This window comes from Nelusetta ayraudi, unplaced genomic scaffold (assembly GCF_046127955.1).
Source record: "Nelusetta ayraudi isolate G7.1 ecotype Tasmania unplaced genomic scaffold, CSIRO-AGI_Nayr_v1 ptg000070l, whole genome shotgun sequence".
Classification (NCBI taxonomy): domain Eukaryota; kingdom Metazoa; phylum Chordata; class Actinopteri; order Tetraodontiformes; family Monacanthidae; genus Nelusetta; species Nelusetta ayraudi.
The window spans coordinates 4128037-4144949 of NW_027466120.1; the positions used below are offsets into that span (position 1 = coordinate 4128037).

The following is a 16913-nucleotide window of genomic DNA, read 5'->3' on the forward strand; positions in this document are numbered from 1 at the left end:
GTCAGAGCTGCCGCATGCACGCCCAGGACCTCTCACTGGCCGGAAAGTCTGAGACTCACAGTTCTTCCTCATGACCAGCACGTCGCCACACTCGTCCTCCGAGGGGAGGAAGATCTCTGGCACGACGATGAGGATCTTACGCTTGCTGGGCGGGTTGATGTTCCAGATGCACTCCACGTTCGCGGGGTAGTTGCCCGGGTAGTTGGGCGACTCGATGTAGCCCATGAATTCGCCCATCTCGCCGCCGCATTGCCTGTCTGGACGCGTGCAGACAACACAGCTGTGGTCTGAGATCTGTTTTGTTTTTTTTCTTAGCGGCGTGACAAAGCAAAACAGTCATTTGGACACTCACTCTTGCACTGCGAGACGCTGGTGGCACCGTCAAAGTCAGTGGTGGTGTTGCCCGGGCAGGAGATGCAGTAGTTCTGCCTGAACTCTGTCTGGTACGTCCCCACAGGGCAGCGGATGCAGCGATGCACCGTGGTGTTGTAGTAATGACCCGGAGAACACTGAACTGCACAGCGGGGGCGACACACAGTCATTGAGGGAGGACACAGACACACACACACACACACACACACACACACACACGTTGAAAAGTCTGTGGTCATTGACTCATTTCTGCATTGAGTTCCATTATAACCAACTTCAAGACATCTACTGAAATGCTCTAAGAACATAACCAGTGCAGGGAAAATCAGTCAGGATGTGCTGAACACATTATGGGATGGCTTTGACAGTTGTTGTCTAATTGAATGTGATTTCAGGGAATGAATATCAAGTGTGCAATATGCAGCCATCATTACAGAAGTTGAATACTTTAAAATTGTAAAGTTTTATAATCACACTTAGTTTTGTATTCTAAACAATAAAATAGTCAACAAAGCATCACGGTTTATATTTTATACTTTCAGACTTGGAATTATCTCAGTCACTTTTAATTAGAAATTGGAAATGGTTTTCATTAAACGTTTAAATATTCCGATTCGATCGTTCAGCCATCTTCACTGATTTTCGCAGAGCATTCCAGATCATTACTTCATTGAACTGGTTATAATGGAGTTTAATGCTGAAATGAGTCAGTGACCCCAAACGTTTAAATAAGTGTGTTAGGGTGTTCAACTAAAGAAGATTTTCTTATTATTTATGGCTAAAAATCCATGCCTCCAAAGGCAACGTGACACCCCGGACAAGTGGCCAGTTCATCACAGGGCCACATGTAGACAAACAGAGACAAACAACCATTCGCACTCAAACACACTGGCTACAAATAAAGAAATAAATGACCTTTGACTTCGCAGTCGTGGAAGGAGCTGGACCCGTCCCGCTTGGTGCTCAGTCCTCCTCCGCAGGGGAAGCACAGCGTCCTTCCCAGATCAGGCTGGTAGCTTCCCTGAGGACAAGGCTGGCAAGGTTTGAACCCGTCGTTGGAGAAATACCCCGTTGGACACTGGCCTGCCGTTGGATTGAGCGCAGGTTAGCGGCTTAGCGGCGCCTCAGAGGGACCAGCGAGGCATCGATGGTGCCCGGTCAATACCTGCGCAGGAGGAGATGTTCCTGGCACCGACGGGCCCGTGGCCGTCGCTGCCGGGGCAGAGGTCGCAGGCCAGCTGGCCCTCCCTCTCCTGGAAGGTTCCAGGAGGACACTGGACACAGCGCTCCTGCTCGCCGTGGTAGTACGACCCCGGGGAGCATCTGACTGAGAGAATATCCACCACGGCTCCAGATGAATCGTGCTCATTAAATTCAACCGCTGGCTCCTTTTGTGCGAGCCAGTCAAACGGATTTAAATACCATCTTTAACAGAGCTGAGGAATATGTAAGTAGCGTTCCTTAAAGCGGGTCCACATAAGTGGCTGGTTTGTATGTGAAGATTGCTAATTGCAGTCAACCAGAGGTGGGAAGTAACAAAAGTACAAATACTTGGTTACTGTACAGGTATCTGTACTTTACTTGAGTATTTTTCACTCCCTACAATTGGACACAATGTCATGTGTAATTCACTTATTTTACTCTTGTTGTTGTTGTTGTTGTTGCTTGAAGTGAAGCTATTTAAACAATGTTGTTGTGCACATAAAAGTGCATGGTATCCTAGAGGGAGATTATTTTAGTACCTCAGCTTTGGGGTCACTGTTCAGTCTGTTTTCAGTCCAGAGAAAAATAAACATGCAGGAAATGACAATTGTAATTAAAAGTGTTAACAATCCATAATGGCTCACAGCTCAGAACTATTTGGTTGTGCTGCAGTTGAAAAAGAAAGTATTATTATTATTGTTATTGTTATTATTATTATTATTATTATTATTATTATTATTATTATTATCATTATTATTATTGTTGAGAGTACCAAAGCTTTTTCATTTTTACAAAATTAAATTTTTACCTAAGTTACAGAATGTGAAAACTTTTGCCACCTCTGAATTTATTCAGAGGTGGCAAAAACACCTCTGTGTTGATTCCGACCGGAGTTCTGCTCCAACCACCGTGTTCTTACCACATCGACCGCTGTCCCTCTCCCAGCCGGGGCCACAATTCTCCGGGATGGCAGGCGTGTGCGGGAGCTTCTGGGCGACCTCGTACTCCAGGCCAGCCACTCTGATCAGGAAGCGCTCCTGGTTGATGGACTTCTTCAGGGCCTTGATGTAAGTCTTCACCTGCTTCTCCATGCGTTGTCGGAGGCAGCTGAGGTTGCAGCTCCCTACGTGTCAGCAAGAGAATCACACTGTTATTTTTTTGTTCCACATCCAAGCAGCATGTGAGGTGAATGCAAAACATTTGTCTCCAGTGACACGCTTTGCTTGTAAAAGTGAAGAAATCTATATATCTGACCAGTCGTGTCCCCGGGTTTGACCTCGGCTTCCAGCTCCAACGTGATGTGCGTCACCTCTTTGTTGGACGGGTTGCGAGCGCGTCGCCCTTTCGCTTTTTTAGAGGAGTCACACTTGAGGTTAACAAATGTCACCAGACAGTTGCTGCAGGGCTGACTGCCTCCTGTGGGTGACACAATGTCACAGTGTCTGTGAGAAAAGACTGCGCTGGGTTTGTCATACCGATCAAACAGGCATTGGCTTCTTCTTTCCTCTGCAAAGGATATTTTGCAGGATTTTTTTTGTATTTCAGTAGCAAATGTCTCACAGTTATTTCTGCTATAAAGTTATCTTTTTTATTTTCTCCTTGACCGTGACCGTGACTTTGTCAATAAAAATGTCTTTTGGCAAACCAGAGGTCTACTGCCACAAAGCAGTCAAATTAAAATTCTCACATCGTCAACAGGTATATTAGAAAATTAATGACACAATTAATCACAATCTCCAGACAGAGGTCAGTGAAAGTAAAAGGTGTTTCAAAACAGAGAACATATTATTATATTTTATATTGGGACAGGATGTGCAGACTGTTGCCTCCCTTTGACCTTGAGTCAAGGGCGAGTCGTGACAGAAGATGGATGGATTGACATAGTGGTCTTCACTATTAAAAACTATATAGACACACTGACAGTACACCAAGATGTTTCTACTGGGACTGCGTCCCTTAGCGTGCAAGAGAATTGCACTTGGACTTTACATTTTTCCATTCTTCTCTAAATGCAATGCACATGACTCACATGTTCATAGAAATGTAAATTTTATTTTTTTACGTGCATTAAATATTTTTTATTTATTGTTATTGTTATACTCTCCTTGCACTGAAAATGCAACTGGGCAAATTTCCCCAATGTGGAATTAATAAAACATTTTTCTTTTTCATATGTAAGAGTTTCCAAATTAGTTCCAAGGTGTCCAAGGCCACGTTTCAAGACAGACCTGGTCCGAGCGTCCTTCCCCGGTCCTCCGTCCTCCCAGTCACTTTGGGGTGCAGGTGACATTTGGCGTTTTTAATCTTGAACGAAGCCGTGTGCTTCATTGGTGGGGCCAAAGTCTCTACAGACAAACACAGCAGAGTGGGTAGGAGCACACAGCTGGAGACTGCCTGCGGATGGGCAGGATCTCAGGTGGCTGACTTCGAAAAACGATAAAATAAAATGCCATGAGTAGCAAACCTATGCAGCTGTGACTGCTGCTGGTGTTGAGCCGGCTGGGAGACTTCCCTCTGAAGATGGGGATGCCGCAGCTGACCGAGTAGCTGTTGTCCGACTCTGTGGAAAGGGTCCCAAAGAAAGTTGCTTGTGGTTGTGAAGCTGTCGCGTGTTGATCGTGATCGACGGCGAGTCACTCACCTGCCAGGTAGTGAGCCTTGGAGGCGCACGTGAGGGAGCAGCTCTCCTTCTTCCCCGTCTTGCTGCAGCTGAGCGTGGCCTTCGGTGCCACCAGTCCGGGAGGACATCTGACCAGTTCTGGGAGGGACGACAAAAACCCCTGATGAGACCACGTACTCACATTCTGTACTTAAGTAAAAATATGGATACTCTGGTTTAAAATAAATAAATAAATAAATAAATAAAGAATTGCTCCAGGAAAAGTAAAAGCATTGATTCAACTCTCAAGTAAAAGCAAGTGTACTTTTTTTTTGGGGGGGGGGGAGATGAACGACACAATACATTGGGGAAAAAGCACTTTGATATTTAACTAGACAACTGTATCGTTCAAATAGCTCCAACAACTGTAATAACTAATGAGTAAACAGAGTTTGCATCTTTGAAACATTTTTTAAAGACAAAAGTAACAAGCATGTTTGTCCACTATAAGAAGTAGAATGTACATACATTTTCGTTAAAAAAAATATGTACATGTTTTGTACAGAAATACTCAAGTAAAGTATATATACCTGAAAAATCTACTTAACTACAGAAACGCAGTATATGTACTTCGTCTCTTCCCAGCTTTAGAGGACATTTCGGCACTACAGCGAGGCTGAGGAACTGTTTGGATGCGTAAATGCGTGATGGCCACAGGGGGGCAGTGGCGCTACGTACCGACGCAGTCCTTCCTGTTCCAGTGCAGCTTGTATCCGGGTGGACAGGTACACTCGTAGCTTCCCAGAGAGTTGATGCAGCCGTATTTGCAGCCTCCGCGGTTTATACTGCACTCGTCGATGTCTGGGAACAACATGTTAGCACAGTGACATTTGGCGCGGACCCGTAATTGTCTTTGAACACATCTTGTCAGAAATATGAAAGGGGATATTTTAAAAACCAGGGACAAGGTGATCATTAGACAAAAAAAAATTGAATAATGTGTAAAATGGAAGGGATGTTATCTTTTTTGGGACGCTGCCGCAGCCATTTTCTTGTTGAAAACATGCTCCCCTAGTCTTGGTTGTGAAACACTTGTGCACGGCAGAAAATTATAATCACCTTCTTAAAACTAAAACCATTGAAATTCATCAGGGACCCAGACGCAGGGCGGCCGGCGTCGACGCCGGTTAAACATTAAATTAGTTTGGCGAGTTGGAGCCGAGGCCGCGGAGGGCAGGGAGCGGAGACGCAGATAATGGCAGTGATTGATGATCTGGCCTGCTGATATGAAACGCTCTTACTTGTCTTGTTCAATTATTCACCATGAATGAAACCAGCCCGCATGCCTCCGCGCTCCCCCAAGAAGATGATGACTTCATCAGCTGCGCTCTGCCGCCACGTTCAGGAACGTCGGGAGCGAGATGCGCTGCTTCAGAGCACTCAATTAAGAGGACAAAGAAAGTGTAATGGATGTGTGATGGAAGCTCGCACACCGTCAACTGTTGTTACGGCCTCTTTGTTCCCCCCCTGGTAGTTGAAATGTAACCAGGCAGACGCATTCTGACCCCATCTCTGTATAAGAACGATTTTTCTCTGCAGAGGAGGGAGCAGAGAGAAGTCGGGAAAGAAGAACAAACTGGCATACAGACTAAACAACTGCGCTGTCCAATAAATTTCAGGATTGGCCGGGGGGGTGGGGGGGACTTTGTGGAAATGTTATGTTAAATTTTAATCACTTCTTGCAAGTTTATTTATAGACGTCACTGACTTCCAGTACAAACAGGACTGCAATCTGAGTTTTGAGGCACATTTTCTTGTTTTTTTTTTTTTCTTTCTTTCTGTTGCACACTCAGACAGAGAGACCACCTTGAAATTCAGAGAGGGTTTTATTTCGTGGAGATCAAACTCATCTGCAGGAGCATTTCAGAAGAAAAAGTGTTGGCCATAAAAACGAGGAAACATTCCTCTAAAGCATTTAGTCACAATTGCTCTTGGTCTATTTTCTTACCAGATAAGCAGCAACGAGCCAATTGTTTTCCGAGCAGTGGGGGGCGGGGGAGAAAAGTGGGATGTACTCTCACTGTGGAGGAATGTTGACAGGCCTCTGCGCAAAGGCTCGACGGCAGGTCACTGACCTCATGGGTTTGTTTGGGGTGTGAGCCTATTGTTGAGCGCCAAACGCCACTTTCTGGATTGTTTGGCAGCCATATTTCAGCTGATAAACCAACGCGGGGAACATAACATAACATAACCTCGGTTATGGCTGGATGTGAGAAAGTGCAATGGGGGCAGCCGAGTAAATCTCCGAGCTTATCCAACAGTTCCGACGGCGGCAGTGAAAAGCCGAGAGGAAATCATTCATCAAGCGGCTCACTCAACAATGGTATAGAGGGTCATTTAGGACCTGACCGTCCTCCCTTCTCTCAGCAGCTCAATGTGAGTCCCATCACGGTCCATCATGTGAGTGAGAGCCTTACAAATCCAATTCTGCTGCTTTTATTACCTGGACTGACAGTCGATACAGCCGCCCGCGCGGGGGAAAAGATCCCCTGAACCTGCAAGACCCGTCTTCTAGTGTAATTCTGACCGTGCGAGGACTCGGAATTCCAGCAAATCCACGAAATAACCCGGGCGACAATATTCCAATATTCCGACGACACAGCAGTCTTGGCTGTGTATTGGGAATGGGGGGGTGGGGGGGGGATGGGAATACAGGGAAGCTGGTGAGGGGGGCTTCATTCGGGGGAGTGTGAAAAATCACCTGCTGCTGGTCACAGAAGTCCAAGAAGGACAACATACCGGCACCTGGGTGTCTTGGGATGACCGACACGGCGAGCTTCGGCTCTTCGGCTGTTACGGGGAGCTCATAACCCCGCCCCCTACACAAATTCACTGACGGCCATATTTGGTCACACGTGCGCTCATTTATTTATCTGCATAATGCACATAGAAGCCTCAGGAAGGCACCTTCTTATGTATCTGCTGTATTCCTACGTGGTTTTATATGTACATGAGCTGCTGGATACCACTATGCGTATCCAGCAGTGTGTGTGTGTGTGTGTGTGCGCGTGTGTGCATTGTGCAATATAATAGACATTTCTGTTATTCTCTGATGTAGCACCCGTAACAAAGTTCAATGCCTTTATAATTACTTTTTAGTTTTTTCTATGAGCAAATTTATAGTGTATTTATAGGCAACAAACGCCCTAAGAGAACCTGTTACGGTGAAATCTCCCTGCACACCTACTGTCAGACATTCAGTTTTTCAGGTAGTGTGCTTGAATTGTATGCACATAATTGATATTTTCAAGATTGCAAGGTTTGCATGTCAAACGGCTGTGTGGTGTTTATTTCACTCCGTGCAATTCTAATATCATTGTATTCCTGTTCAGCAAACAAGTTTTGAAATGACTGTTCCAGCGGCGGTCCGCTTTCACAAAAGCACAACTTGCGGGGGCATTTCTTTGTCCATTCTCGCACTACCTGCGATGCAGAACCGCCAACGCCACGTCAGCATTCTTGTCGTGTGAGTAACATTCTTCGTTCTCGCCTTGCGTTGTAACATTCCTGATCAGCAGAGCCGTCTTACCTACAGACAGCAAAACCCGGAGCAAGTCGAGTCACTGCGATGCCGTGTTTTTCCGAGCGCACCACTCTGCCTGCGTCTGCCTCTCTCAGAGCTACTGTCAGGCCCCGAGGCGCTTGAGACAGCAGCAGATCCTAACTGGTGATACACACTCCATCAAAGAGGTGCTGCAGCAGCCTGATGTGCTCTGGCGGGGGCCCCCTCGCTGCCTGCCAGCGAGATCCATAGCGCGCACGCACACACCTCCGCCCGACACCAAAGGCTGTTTCTACTATCTGCTCCACGCCGAGGTACTTTCAGAAGATACCTGCAAAAACGTGTGATGGACATGGTCATACTTCACCTTGAAGGCTCATGACTGCAGCTTTTCATGTTTTAGTCCATTAACTCTGGCAGAAATAGTCCAGACTTTCTATTACTGCCAGGCGTCACGCACGTCCCCCGATTGATTTCCTGCCTCCCAGGCAGCAACCTGTTTCAGCTCATTTCAGTCCATTTGGAAATCAGCTTACCAGGAACCAAAGAGAGAGCCGAGATGCGCGATTCATCAGTCTTGCAGGTAAACTTTGGCACACGTCGCTCTATAAGCGTGCATGTGCGTGCGAGGACCTCTCTGTGTTTTTTGTCTTTTAATTATGCAGTGACATTTAGATTTATGAGTCGGTCGGAGAAAGGATAAGTTGTTTTTCTCTTATGCAGTAATGTGTGTCTACGAACTTGAATCACGTTTTTCTTTTTCTTTTTTTCTTTTTTAAAATTAACCCAGTGTGGGGAAATTATGAATAAGCATCACTTTAATGAGTAAGTGCTGATGATGGATGATGATGAAGAGGAGGAGCATGACGCTGGAAAAACTCTTGAACAATGTGTGCAAACATTTGTTGGCATGTTTCTTGCAAATCAATGATGGTAAGAAGTCCACGTTGCTGCTGGTCCTTCCAGTTCAATCTGGTTTATTCCAGCCTGCATTCCCAAAGTGGCTGACATACCTTCTGACCCAAAGTCTCCCTCGGTTTTCTTTTTTTTTCTTTCTATAATTATATTATTGTTTTGTTGCTCACCGCCTGAAAACGTCTCTTGGGGTTAAGCAACAGAAAGTTCACAGGCAACATTTCATGACATTTCGCAGAAATTAAAACATTTTTGGGAACTGCTGTGGGCGAACTGCAGTTCAGCCAGTGATGGACGGGGACGTCGAGTGGAGGGATGCTGGCTTACCTCCGCAGTGCGCGAGGCCGTAGAGGACGTAGCCTTTGTGGCAGTGGCACTGGAAGCTGCCGGCGGAGTTGATGCAGAAGTGGTCGCAGGCTCGGTCGAAAGAGCACTCGTCGATGTCTGTCCAGAAAGAGGGACAGGACAGGCAGTCAGCAGCTTCTCAAACTGTTCACCAAAATGACAACCCCAGTTTTCAGCGCCGTCTTTCTCCTATAAACGCACACTTTCCTGTCTTCACCTTTTGTGCGCGATTGTGTTCATTGTTCACCGGCAGAATCAGGTCAAGTCTACACAACACCTAAATAAAAGGGGGAAAAAAGTATTCTAGTTGACCCCCCACCTGGAAAAGGACACTTTCCAATTTTCCACGAAAATGGAATTTTGAAAGGATTTCTAAAATGACGAGCAGCCACAGGAGGCAAACTAAAGACTTCACTACAGCTGATAATAAAAGAAGATTCCTTTTTGTCTCTTTTCATCAAACCTGCCAATCACCTGCTCTATTTTTTCCATCAATGGCCACAATTGGGTCCAAAAGTAGAAGAGGAAGAACAACAACAAAAGCATCTTCATTCTCAGTGTCCTTCTCTGGTTATTTGTGTTGCCAGTGTTTCAAATCCCACCTGCGATGGCCCAAATTTTTCATATCTTTTTTTTCCTTCTTAAACTTTTCCGCTTACGTGCATTCTCATCCTTCAAATAAATAATGAAACGACGAGCACGTCACGGATCCAAAAACGAGGAGGATCTTTGTTTTTTCAAAAGATCAACCATTCCCTTTCATCGACGCCCGGCCCCGGGGCACAGCTGGATGTTTCAATGGTTCGTGTTTAAAAAGGTTCCCAGGACTTTCCCGGAAATATCATGTGCTCGCTCACTGTATCCGAGCCTCCCCTGAGTTACGGGGCAGCGCCAGGCACCATCAAAGAGATGACACAGGTACTTAAAGGCAATTACAGGAGTTCAGCTAAATAATGGGTTACTTTTGGGGGGGGGGGGAATGGAGAAGACAGACTGATAAATGATAAATGTGCGTCGTCGCCGTCATCGAGCGCGAGCGGCAAAATCCAGACGGACCCGTGATGGGCCTAATCCTTCATGTAACTGCCATTAAGAGGGTCATTATTAAGGTGAGTGCTTTGAAGACGTCCTGTGGGAGCATGCAGAAGATGAGAAGGTGGCGACGTCAAAAAGCTCAGGCCGGTATTCTCTCATTAGCAAAAGGCACTCGGAGGCCGACGTCCAACGGCCTCAGCAGTGAGAGGAACACGCCCTCCCCACTTTACCGTCCCCTCTGACAACAGAAACCGACTTGCGCCGTTGCCCGCCATGTGTTGCAAAATTGATTCTTTTCAGATACCAAGCATTAAACTTTGATCGGCGCTCTTAAGAGCGAAGACTCCCAAAAGCCTGTGGGCGGTGGGCGGGACGCGCGGCGACTGACTTAACCTTTCAAAAATGCTGCAACCAGGGCCGCCAGGAGCCAATCTGAAACTTATCATTATGTCGGGGCCCTTGTGTTGTGCCACTCGCGCTGCGGAGCGAGAGAGAGAGAGAGAGAGAGAGAGAGGATGTGTGAGGACGTCTGGAGTTGCAGATACTTACCGCCCTTATTTACCGGGCAGATAAGGTGAAGTATGCTGTGGGTGGGCGAGGCGGCTGTGTCGTGCCGCCGGTGTTTGTACACAACACAGAGATAAAGCGGGAGACGTCACAGCGACACCGGCTGCCAATAATGAACCCCGAGTTCACCTCCCCTCCCACCACCCACCTCGCCCCCCCTCCCCTCTCTCTTTGATTCTGCAGAAAACACCTAGACAACAACGTGCGGTGAAGCTCCGTCCAAACCTCCGACTGCGCAGGCAGGAGTGCGAGGTTAGCCGAGGAGGAGGCGGAGGCTGGCGAAGGTGCTGAGGGTGGAGGAATGCTGGTGGGAAGCTCGGCAGACATGTTCCGTCCTGATTCCGGGGCCATGGTCACTGAACGCAGGGGAACACCGTGACTATTTAAACCAAGATAAAACTCTCAAGCTCAAGTTTACACATCTCAGCTCAGCGCTTGGTGGAGACAGGCGACTGAAAACCCATCACACGGTCACCTAACACTTGACTTGAATAAATCAGCCGGAGCTCTAATTGAGAGGTTAAACACTGAGCCAACGTAATGCCTTTACCATGTGTTCGAGGTAGGTGCGCCTCCTACGTCTGTTGTCAAAGAAAATGAAAAGAAAAAAATGAGTGTCCTTGAACTGCACAATCCGACTGGGGTCCAAGCAGACGCAATACGATGGCCTTTAAATCAAATTCCATCGCCGGGCGAATTGGGAACTCACACCACCGAGCAGAGGTGGGAAGTAATGAAGAATACATCATTACTGTGCTGTAGAAGTATCTGTACTTTACTTGAGTATTCATTTTTCTTACTTGTACTATTATTTTATTATATTTTGTTAAAAGTGTCGCCATCCAATAATAGCTGACAGGTCACAACATTTCAGATCCCATACTTTCCTACTTTTACTTGAGTAATGAACACTTGACTTGAATAAATCAGCCGGAGCTCAGAGTTAATAAATTAATCTCTCAGACAATGAAAACACATGTCACATCTTCTTTGGCTGACAGTGAGTCTTCCTTAATTCTCAGACAATAACAATGGCAACAATTCTGATGATGTCACACGGAACCATCTGGCGCTAATCTGAGAACTTTCTGTTAATTCTGCCCCTCCAAAAACAGATGTGGGAATATCCATTTCATGGCATCATTTAAAAAATATGGGGAAAATATAATTGAGAGGTTAAACACTGAGCCAACGTAATGCCTTTACCATGTGTTCGAGGTAGGTGCGCCTCCTACGTCTGTTGTCAAAGAAACTGAAAAGAAAAAAACGAGTGTCCTTTCGATCTGGCCGTGTGATAAACTAGCGACTTGTCCAGTGTGCAACCCTGCCTTCGCCCAGAGACCCCCCCCTCCCCTCCCACCCCCTGAGTGATCCTGATTGCAGGGAGAGCGGTGATAGAAAATGGACGAGTGGATTTTTTTTTTCCTCATCCTTATGAACATCATAATCTCTATAGGAGCCCCATAATGGCCGGTTTAAACGGTGAATACAATAAGAAGCACAACACAGTGGTCCGCACAATTAAATCAACTCCCGGCTGAGAGGCTTTCTGATCCCTTTTCTCAACTGCTTCTTATTCTCCAGGTGAGAACAGTGAAAAGAACCAGAGCGCTGGATGAGCAGCAGACAGCAGGTGACTCAGTACTGTGCAGTGTGTGTGTGTGTGTGTGTGTGTGTGTGTGTGTGTGTGTGTGTGTGTGTGTGTGTGTGTGTGTGTGCGAGCCTGGCAACACCTCACTCAACAGGAGGGGAGCTTTATCACAGGCTTTCTTTCCAGACAAAACACAGTGCACCAAACAAGGACAACAGGGCTCCATTGTTGCACCCAAACAGAAGACTGCTGAGCCGGCGGCGCGGCAGCACCAAAGACAACCAAGGCAGAACAAACGCAGCAATCTACACCCCCCCCACCCACCTCGATTTACTGCAGGGGCCGAACATCAGACGGCCAGAGTCGATAAGATGTGTCGAGAAGGAGTGTACGCTGTTTATCTGGCTGCGGCCTGATAAAATGTTTGTGTTCTTGTGTAAAACGCGGCGTAAATTCAGTGCGCGACAATCGATGTGCGCCAGCCGAACGGTGAGTGAGTGATGACTTCATTAGTAAAAAAATGTCACCGCCTGAGAGGGAAGCTTTGGGGATGCTCGGCGGATCTACTCTACCGACCTACCTTTTTTTTGGCCTCATCTGAGAAGCACAGGTTTCGCAGTTTGGTGCCTTGTTTTTTTTCCTCGAACCAGCTTCTGGCTAAAGCAAACTGAGTGTTTGTGCTGCGACTCGACACCACCGAGCAGAGGTGGGAAGTAATGAAGAATACATCATTACTGTGCTGTAGAAGTATCTGTACTTTACTTGAGTATTCATTTTTCTTACTTGTACTATTATTTTATTATATTATGTTAAAAGTGTCGCCATCCAATAATAGCTGACAGGTCACAACATTTCAGATCCCATACTTTCCTACTTTTACTTGAGTAATGAAGTTCAATCAGTGCTTTTACTTTGACAAGATTGTTTTTTTTTTTTTTATTTAACACAAGGATCTGTGCCTTTTCTTAAGTGCAGAACATAAAGAAGAACTTTTGCCACCCCTGCCATTGAGCACAACAGGCAAACAAGCCGGGGTCTGGGTTTGGAGCTGGTGGGAGGTCTCTGCCGCCGGCTGTAAAACAACGTGAAAATGACCATATCTGCCCTGTGGGGGCCATAATCTGCTAAAAAGAGAGCCGCCCACCTTGGCAGGTCCTCTCGTTGGTCAGCAGCTTGTAGCCCTTCTTGCAGCTGCACTCGAAGCTGCCCACCGTGTTCCGGCACACATGGTCACATCCGCCGTTGTTGAGGCGGCACTCGTCGATGTCTGCGGACAAAAGAGTTATTGGGAACAAAAATGAAAACATGAGAGAGACGCACCGAGACAAAAGAACAGCTCCGGTTCAAATCTGTGTAAAAAGGGAACAATTTAAGACTGAGTGATAGGCCGTCCTCCCTCTGCAGTAGTATTCAAATAACTGAAGGAGCTATTTGAACAACACAGTGTTGTTTTTTTGGTTGCTTGCTTGTGTTGCAGCAAACAGACGGCAAGCCGGGTCTCATGACGCTTTTGAAGTTTCACCAGATGCATTTTCAGAAGTTATTTTTCTTTTTCCTGAAAACATTAAACGTATTGGAAATTGAAAAATGAAGCGATGTAGAAAATGCTGACGTCCAGGAAAAAATAAAAGGCTTTGTAACGGTGTGCTGTTTCTGGGACTGGGTGACTTCCTATTACTCAGAACTATTTGGTGTTACAAAAAGAAAAAAGAAAAAAACACTGCTGGTTTTCTGCCATGACACATTTGCATAAACTGGAAAGAGCCCGACGGACTTCAAAAAGTGTTCCTTTGAAGAGAGTTTGTGTGCGACTCTAATGGGATGCAGCTCTGGCGCAGTAAAGCCTCGTGCAGGAAGGGGCCTCTGCATCATCATCATCGTTCAACTTCCTCCCATCGCTCCGATCTTACCCTTTATTTCTGGAGCCAATAGCCAATCGATATATCATGTGTTCATTCCCGCCTTTGATGGCACTCTGCCTTTGGAGATTCTGGCAGGCGCGCTGATTGATTCTGAATCCCCCCCGTCACAAATGAGGCGTCTCTAGAGGGAGTCTCCATCATCTGCTTGAAATAAATTCCATCAGAAATGGAATAGAATAATCCCTCCGTTGCTCCGCCTGCACTCCCCAGAAGTGTCTGGTCGGCACCGAGCTTGTGTCGTCCTGTGCCACAGACGGCACAGTTTGTTTTCCTCATCTCCATCTCAAATGAAAACTAATATAAGCCAACAGACTTCCATCAGACCTTTAGCAATGATGATCAGCTTTAGAGGTCTGACAGATTTCCCCCTCAACTTTTATGCAAATGTGGATTGCCTTTATGCTTCTTAAAGTCATATGTATGCACGAGGGCACGTATACGAGCGAGCGCACGCACCCAGCGTTTGCGTCAATAGGTCTTGAAGTATACGAGTCTCACATTTTGTTTACATTTTACTTGATCAGAAATAATAACAAGTGAGAAAATGCCGCAGGACTCGAGTCGTTCTTCTTCAGGGCATTGCGGCATTTGCATCCTCAGGTCAGGTCTCAAGTCTCTGCTTGCACTGCACTACAGAGCTAAATCTAACACACTGCGGTATCGTAGGCAAGTATTCCACACTGTAATACTTTCTTAGTACATAATCACACTTCCTTTCAGTTTGAGTTGTGTTAGCAAGCCATGGACTAATTTAAAGGAGCCATGTACTAATTTTTTCACCCTTGGATTGAAGTTAAGCGTGTGATTGGAACCAAGCACCGAAAAACCATTAGCGTCATGGCTCCACTTGCTTCTTACTCCTCGAAGTGCAGTGTAAGAACAATCAAGAACTGACAAATGAGAACTGAGTCACCAGACATGGGGGCGGAAAACTGAAAAGGTCATATTTGACTTTAGAAAGGGAAGCACTTGGAGGTACTCAGCCATGTTCAATCATGGCAGTTTTATTACTGGGGGGGGATTAGGCATTATGAAAATAATTATTTCCTAAATACTAAGAATCTATTTAGTAATTTCCTTTGGAGGTTTACAACTCAGTTTTAAATCTGCGACCTTGATTGTTTTTTTGTTTTTATTTTCTTCTCATTTCATTTCTCTAAAGCACCTTGCGTTGCCCTTGTGTGTGAAACGTGCAACCCAAATAAAGCTGCATCGCCTTACAGCAAGTGCGGCCGTGCATAAATTCCCTCATAATCACTCTGGCGAGCTCCGGGTGGAGACGGAAGCCCTGCTGCGACTGGCGGCGCCACGAGCGGCAGGCTGATTCTGTGACAGCTGCCGGGCTTGATGCTGTGATAATTTCATTTTTTTCTTTTTTTCTTTTTTTTTTTACCTTTGCAGGTCTTGCGGTCCGGCTGCAGAGTGAAGCCGACGGGGCAACTGCAGCGGACTCCCGTCACCGAGTCGTGACACGTGCTGTCACAGCCGCCATTGTTCACCGCGCAGGTCTCTGCGGAAAAACAGACACTTAAGTCAGACGTGGCCGACGGAGAGTGCACAATGGCTCGCCTCGACCCATTTATTCCTCCCCGGCTAACAGCGCGCATGCATAGTGGTGTTACCCCAAAAAAAAAAAAAAAAAAAAAGGCATAAGACAAAGCAAGAGAAAAGTCAGCATTCATTATTTTAGTCAGACAGCAGCGAGATATAAGAGGGAGAGCAGGTCTTCAGATCGTCAGAGGAGCGAGGGATCGAAGAGAGAAATGCGGCTGCCGGTTTACATTAAGAGGGAGGGAAGTGAGGAGAGGCTGGTGAATAATGAAAAGCCAGTCGATCCAAACTTTTACAAGCGGCGCAGGAGAACCTGAAACGCGCCTGCGACGCTCAGACGCGTCCGCGTCTGCTTCTCTTTGGTCAAGATGATGCGCAACCTCTCAAAGTCCTTTGTGCTGCAGGGCATCAGGAGCCTCGACTGCGACTGTGGACAAAACTACCACCTCTTTTTTTTTTATTCCCGCTTTGGAAGAGGAAAAAAAACCCTTGCAGGCATTTTGGGGATAAAAAAGCAATTTCGGCTACCTGGCTGTGGTGTTGGGGGAGGAGTGATTTGAAACAGGGGGGCAGTCAGTCAGGCCAGGATGACCGGGGTCTCTCTTCTAGAGACAGTGACAAATTCCGCTTCCATTTTCGGGGAGCGAGCAGGAAGAATTTGTTCTCTCATCAAGTTGGCCGGTGGGGGCCGTAATTGTTTATTTCACCCTCGTAGACAAAAGAGTATTTTACGGAACAATATTGTGACCTGCCAGGGGGAGAAAGAAGAAGAAGAAGAAGAAGATAAAAAAGGTTTGAAGTGACTGTAAGGCTCATGGTCATCCGCACAGATCACCGCCGCTTCCAAGAGACAGTGGGCTGGCGGCTGGCAGCTGGGCGAGCCTCAGACTTCACACTGACAAAGAGATGGCAGCTCACCCGAGGCAACAAAAGCGGGGATGGATCCATGCTGGTTTGTGAGCGGAGCGAAGTGGCGCACACTTTGTCCCGCTTAGCAGAATCTTAAATGACACCACCTGCAGCCGCCAATCTGGTGTGTTCTGAAGCTTGTTCTCCGCGCCACACTCAAGGCTGGACGGCGGAAAAATAAAAGGAAAACCGAAGGAATTCAGGAGGAGTTCACATTGAGGTTTCAGTTATTAGCAGCAGTTTAGAAGGAGCTGCAGAATGATTCTGCTGTTACTGAAATGTGAGACATGAAGTTACTGGAACAAATCCAACCGGGTGGAGTTCAATTGAAAAAATCCTTCA

The 16913-nt window shown here is 46.5% G+C and overlaps 1 protein-coding gene across 2 annotated transcripts in view; it reads right to left on the minus strand.

The window, feature by feature from the left end:
* scube3 (signal peptide, CUB domain, EGF-like 3) overlaps positions 1 to 16913 on the minus strand; it is an 82989-nt gene that overhangs the window by 12995 nt on the left and 53081 nt on the right. For both annotated transcript variants that reach the window (XM_076042197.1, XM_076042196.1), the window contains 13 exons: positions 15505 to 15621; positions 13334 to 13456; positions 8979 to 9095; positions 4913 to 5035; positions 4217 to 4333; positions 4040 to 4135; positions 3804 to 3920; positions 2830 to 2991; positions 2495 to 2698; positions 1538 to 1699; positions 1288 to 1455; positions 353 to 514; positions 60 to 257 (listed from right to left, as the gene is read on the minus strand). In XM_076042197.1, the coding sequence (XP_075898312.1) occupies positions 60 to 257; positions 353 to 514; positions 1288 to 1455; positions 1538 to 1699; positions 2495 to 2698; positions 2830 to 2991; positions 3804 to 3920; positions 4040 to 4135; positions 4217 to 4333; positions 4913 to 5035; positions 8979 to 9095; positions 13334 to 13456; positions 15505 to 15621 (1866 nt within the window). The remainder of the gene's footprint in view (positions 1 to 59; positions 258 to 352; positions 515 to 1287; positions 1456 to 1537; positions 1700 to 2494; positions 2699 to 2829; positions 2992 to 3803; positions 3921 to 4039; positions 4136 to 4216; positions 4334 to 4912; positions 5036 to 8978; positions 9096 to 13333; positions 13457 to 15504; positions 15622 to 16913) is intronic.